The sequence below is a fragment of the Physeter macrocephalus genome, chromosome 2 (genome assembly GCF_002837175.3).
Source record: "Physeter macrocephalus isolate SW-GA chromosome 2, ASM283717v5, whole genome shotgun sequence".
NCBI lineage: Eukaryota > Metazoa > Chordata > Mammalia > Artiodactyla > Physeteridae > Physeter > Physeter macrocephalus.
In genome coordinates this window covers 22,999,869-23,004,228 of record NC_041215.1, presented here as the reverse complement: position 1 = coordinate 23,004,228, position 4,360 = coordinate 22,999,869, and the positions used below count along the sequence as shown (strand labels likewise).

The window sequence follows — 4,360 nt, the reverse complement described above, 5'->3', positions numbered from 1 at the left end:
GGAACACTTTCCCCAGGAAGACATGAGACCCAAGCTCCCCTGTTGGAAAGCACCTGGACCTCTGGTCTCACACACATCCCAGACCCGGAAGCCTGGAGAAAAGGCCCCTACAAGCCGGGACTTCGGGCGGGTGGATCCCCGCCTTAGCAGGGGCTCCGGACAGCACTTGAGGCCCTTGGGGAGGGCAGCCCCGCGACGGAGGACCGGCTGGTGCGCATCCAGGGTGCAGGGCACAGCGAGCTCAGGCCGGGGATGGGGGAGTGAGCTCACGGCCGGCCGGGGCAGTGGGGAGGGGTCGCCCCATCGCCCCAAGTGGACGAGGGCCTGCCCCGGGGGCGCGGGCCGAGCGCGGGCGGAGACACAGCGCATCCCCTTCCCACCCGCGCGCGCGTCCCGGGCCGCCCCCAGCCGCTGCCGCCCGAGTCACCAGGAACCCGTGGGCCGCCGGGGCCGAATCGTGGGGAGGCCTGGGGCGGGCACGGCCCAGCCCGCGTCCCTCCCGGGCTGAGCGGGGATCCCGGAAGCCCCGTGCCACCTCCCTGCCCGCGCGGTGGCGGCGGCAGTGGGGGCCTCAGCCTTCCCGGCGCCCCCGGCCCGAGCGCGCTACTCACTCCATCTCCCCGCCGAGGTCCGTGGGTCCGCAAGGCCGGGCGGCGGGGGCGCGCGGGGAGGGCCGGCGGGCTAAGGCCTGGCGGCCTGGGCAGAACGGCGCGGGGGCGGCGGCACCGGCGCGGGCATCGCCCCGCGCGCGGCTGTTTATTGTCCGCGCGGCGGCGGGCGCGGGGGGTGGGCTGGGCGCGCGCGCCGCCGCCGCCGCCGCCGCGTTTCGCTCGCGCCCCCTCCCGCCGGCTCCCGCCTCTCGCCGCCGCCCGCCTGCGCCTCCTGCCGGCCGCCGCCGCCGCGCCCCGGTCGCCAGGCGCCGCCGGCCCGCCCGGCCCGCCGGAACCTGCGGCCGCTCCGACCCATTCATTCCATCTCGGCGCGGGGCTGATTCTCCGGCCGAGCCAGCCCGGAGTCGGCCTGGGACGCAGCCTGGCCGCCATCCATCCCACCCCTCCCCGGCTCCTGGTCCGGAGGGGCAGCGAATGGGGACAAGTGGCCCGGGGGAAGTCCAGGAGGCCGCTCCGAGGACCGCGGCCCTGCTGCGGGCCGAAGGACCCGCCGACTGTCTGCGGGAGTATCTGGGGAAGAGCTTCAGGGTAGCGGGCGCTGCAAGCGCCAAAGGCCGGCGGTGGGACTGAGCCAGGCCCTTCTGAGGAGAAATAATCCTAACAGAGCAATCGCCGGTCTTCTGAGCACTGGCTGGGCCCTGGGGGTGGCCCTACAGTTGGATGAGGGTTAAGGAATTGAATCTGCTCCCACGGGGCAAACAGGCCTGCGTGCTCAGAGTGAGAGGGGTCCGTAGAGGGGGCAGGGAGAACTTAGAATTTGTCTGGAGGGCACTGGGGAGCCACAGCAGAGCTTAGAGCAGGAGAAGGGTCACCCCGGTTTATGTTTGTGAAGGCCGCTCGGGCGGCCAGGTGGGGAGTGGATGAAAAGGGGCTAAGGGGGCGGTGGGGGGCGGGCTTGGGGGCCAGAAAAGGCTGAACTGGGGCCCCCAGGGACAGGGCAGAGGCTGGACCAGGGTGAGAACCAGGTGGATTCTGCATGGATCTTGAAGGAGGAGGCTGCAGGATTGCTACGGGGTGGGCTGAAGGATGACAGGCATCGGGGTTCCCCTCTCCAGCCTGAGTTCCTAGAAGGACATGCAGAGAGGAACGGGGCCTGGGAGATGACAAGGGGGCCTTGGTCGGGCAGCTGGATGCCCAGGTTGGAGTTTGGGGTGAGGCCCAGCCTGGGCTAGAGGGGGGGCTTCCCAGGGTGGGGAGCAGGTGCAGGCAGCAGAAAGAGCCGACTTGCTCCCCTGCCGTCCCCTCGATTCCCTGCAGTCCATCTTGGACCCTTCATCGGTGCAGACCCCACAGAGCAGGAGGGAGGCAGGATCTGTCCCCACCAACGTGTTCTTAGAAGGACGCTAGCCACCGGGCCCCGAACACACTTACTCCATGTGGTGCGGGGAAGGGGGAGTGCAGAGAGGGAGGTTCTTCCAAAGCCCTTAGGGTTTTTGTAAAACTGTGCTGCTCAGCTGGTGCTCAGTAAATGGGTGTGTAAAGGGAAAGAGGCTTGGATGAGCTCTGGAGAAAGATGGGGCACGATGCACCCCGGACTGGGGAGAGGGTGTGGCTGCCTTTCCTCTCACAGGCCTTTGCACCCGCCTATTACAATGAACATGTACCCATTTAGCAGGAAAACAATGAGATAAATTAGCAAACAGAACAAAGAAAAAGACTCAGAAACATCAGGGGGCCTGGGTTCCAGTTCCAGCTCAGCTCTGTAGGTGCTGTGTGACGCTGGGTCTGTTTCTTAACCTCTCTGGGCCTCCCTTCCCTACCTCCTAGGGCTGCTGGAAGGGTTGATGGAGCGAACATACACGAAGAACTTGCAACAGGGCCCAGCATACTCTCACTCAGGGGTTGGCAAACTTTTTCTGTAAAGGGCCAGATAGTAAATATTTTCAACATCGCGGCCGGCCGCTCTCTGTGGCAAGGACCCAGCTCTGCCGTTGCAGCGCAAAAGCGGCCAGAGGCAGTACATGGCCACATCGTGTGGCCATGTGCCAATAAAGCTTTAGTTATAGGGACTTCCCTGGTGGCGCAGTGGTTAAGAATCCGCCTGCCAATGTAGGAGACACCAGTTCGATCCCTGGTGCAGGAAGATCCCACATGCCGCGGAGCAACTAAGCCCGTGCGCCAGAACTACTGAGCCTGCACTCTAGAGCCCGCGAGCCACAACTACTGAGCCCGCGTGCCGCAACCACTGAAGCCCGCGTGCCTAGAACCCGTGCTCCGCAACAAGAGAAGCCACCTCAATGAGAAGCCTGCGCACCTCAACGAAGAGTAGCCCCTGCTCACCGCAACTAGAGAGAGCCCATGCGCAGCAACGAAGACCCAACGCAGTCAAAAGTAAATATAAAATAAATAAATAAAATTTATTTTAAAAAAAAAAAAAAACACCTTTATTTACAGCAGCTCCAGCTGCTCCCGGACATCCTCTGGGCGCGTGGACTCCAGGAGGGTCTGACACTGGGCTCTGTGTGGGCCCCAAGAGCCCACTCCTCCCCTGTTCCTGAGTCGGAAACCCCCTCACCTCTCCCAGTCCTGACTCTAGCTCAGGCCTTGTGTCCCCCACTCCAGCTCAACCACAGCCTCCCCATCTCCCCACCTCCTCTCTCCTCTCCACTCTCACCGGAGGATCTGCCCCCACCTGCCCTGCTCAAGCACCTTCTATGGCTCCCCAGTGCCCTGCGGTCTGGCTCTCGAGGCCCAGGTGAACACTGGAAGCACCCTTCCTTCCCCTGCCGCACACCCTGCTGGGCTGTCCAGACACCTTCTACGCAACCACCCGCTGGGCGCTCCTCCTGGATTCCCCTCCTCATTCTCCCAGGGTTCCTGGGTTTCTTTCTTGCCCTAAAATCCTACCCCCTCCCTATGCTTCTTGCCGACTCCGGTCACTCTTTCCCCACTTAATTCTGCTGCAGACGACAACTCACTGTCTCTCCTCCAGGGCAGGGGTCTGTGTCCTCCTGCTGCTGTGTCCCCTGCCCTCCTCCTGCACACATGCAGTGCCCGCACACAGCAGGCACTCAATAAACACTCATGGAACGAAGGGCTGCATACCTCCCTCCATCTCCTTTGACGTTCCCCACAGGAAGGGTGGCGCTGGCGTCCAGTTTGCAGACGAGGGGTGCCCAGGGCACCCAGCCCCCCGCTGAGTTCTCGCCACACCCTCAGAGATGCTCTGGGGTCACCTGTTTCCCAGAGGAGGAGACCGGGGCCCAGACAACAGCGGCCAAGCCGCATCCACACACCCATCCTCCCCCTGTGGAAATCCTGGAGGCTGCAAGGGCAGGCGAGGTGGACAGCAGTGGTGACGCTCTGCCCGCCACCTCAGTTCACCCATCCGTGGAATGGGCTTGCTCAGGGCCCCCACGTGCCAGCCACTCACACCTACTTGTCTCTTCCTCCGTTCTCTGCCAGGCCTTTGGACGCGGGTCCAGGAGAAAGTCTGTGAAGGGCAGTGGTGTCTGTCACCACCCCACACTGGCCAGGGCTGCTGGCATCCAGAGGGAACCTGGCTGGAGCACGGGCTCTAGGCACGCAGGCTCAGTAGTTGTGGCTCGCGGGCCCTAGAGCGCAGGCTCAGTAGTTGTGGCACACGGGCTTAGTTGCTCCGCGGCATGTGGGATCTTCCTGCACCAGGGATCAAACCCGTGTCCCCTGCATTGGCAGGTGGATTCTTTTTTTTTTTTTTTTAACATCTT

The 4,360-nt window shown here is 63.8% G+C and overlaps 1 protein-coding gene across 1 annotated transcript in view; it reads right to left on the bottom strand.

Moving 5' to 3' along the window:
* Positions 1 to 607: 607 nt before the first annotated feature.
* LOC102979979 (RNA polymerase mitochondrial) overlaps positions 608 to 4,360 on the bottom strand; it is an 18,163-nt gene continuing 14,410 nt past the window's right edge. Inside the window, exon 16 of the mRNA XM_028496687.2 lies at positions 608 to 1,321. Coding sequence (XP_028352488.1) covers positions 608 to 1,321 — 714 coding nt within the window. The remainder of the gene's footprint in view (positions 1,322 to 4,360) is intronic.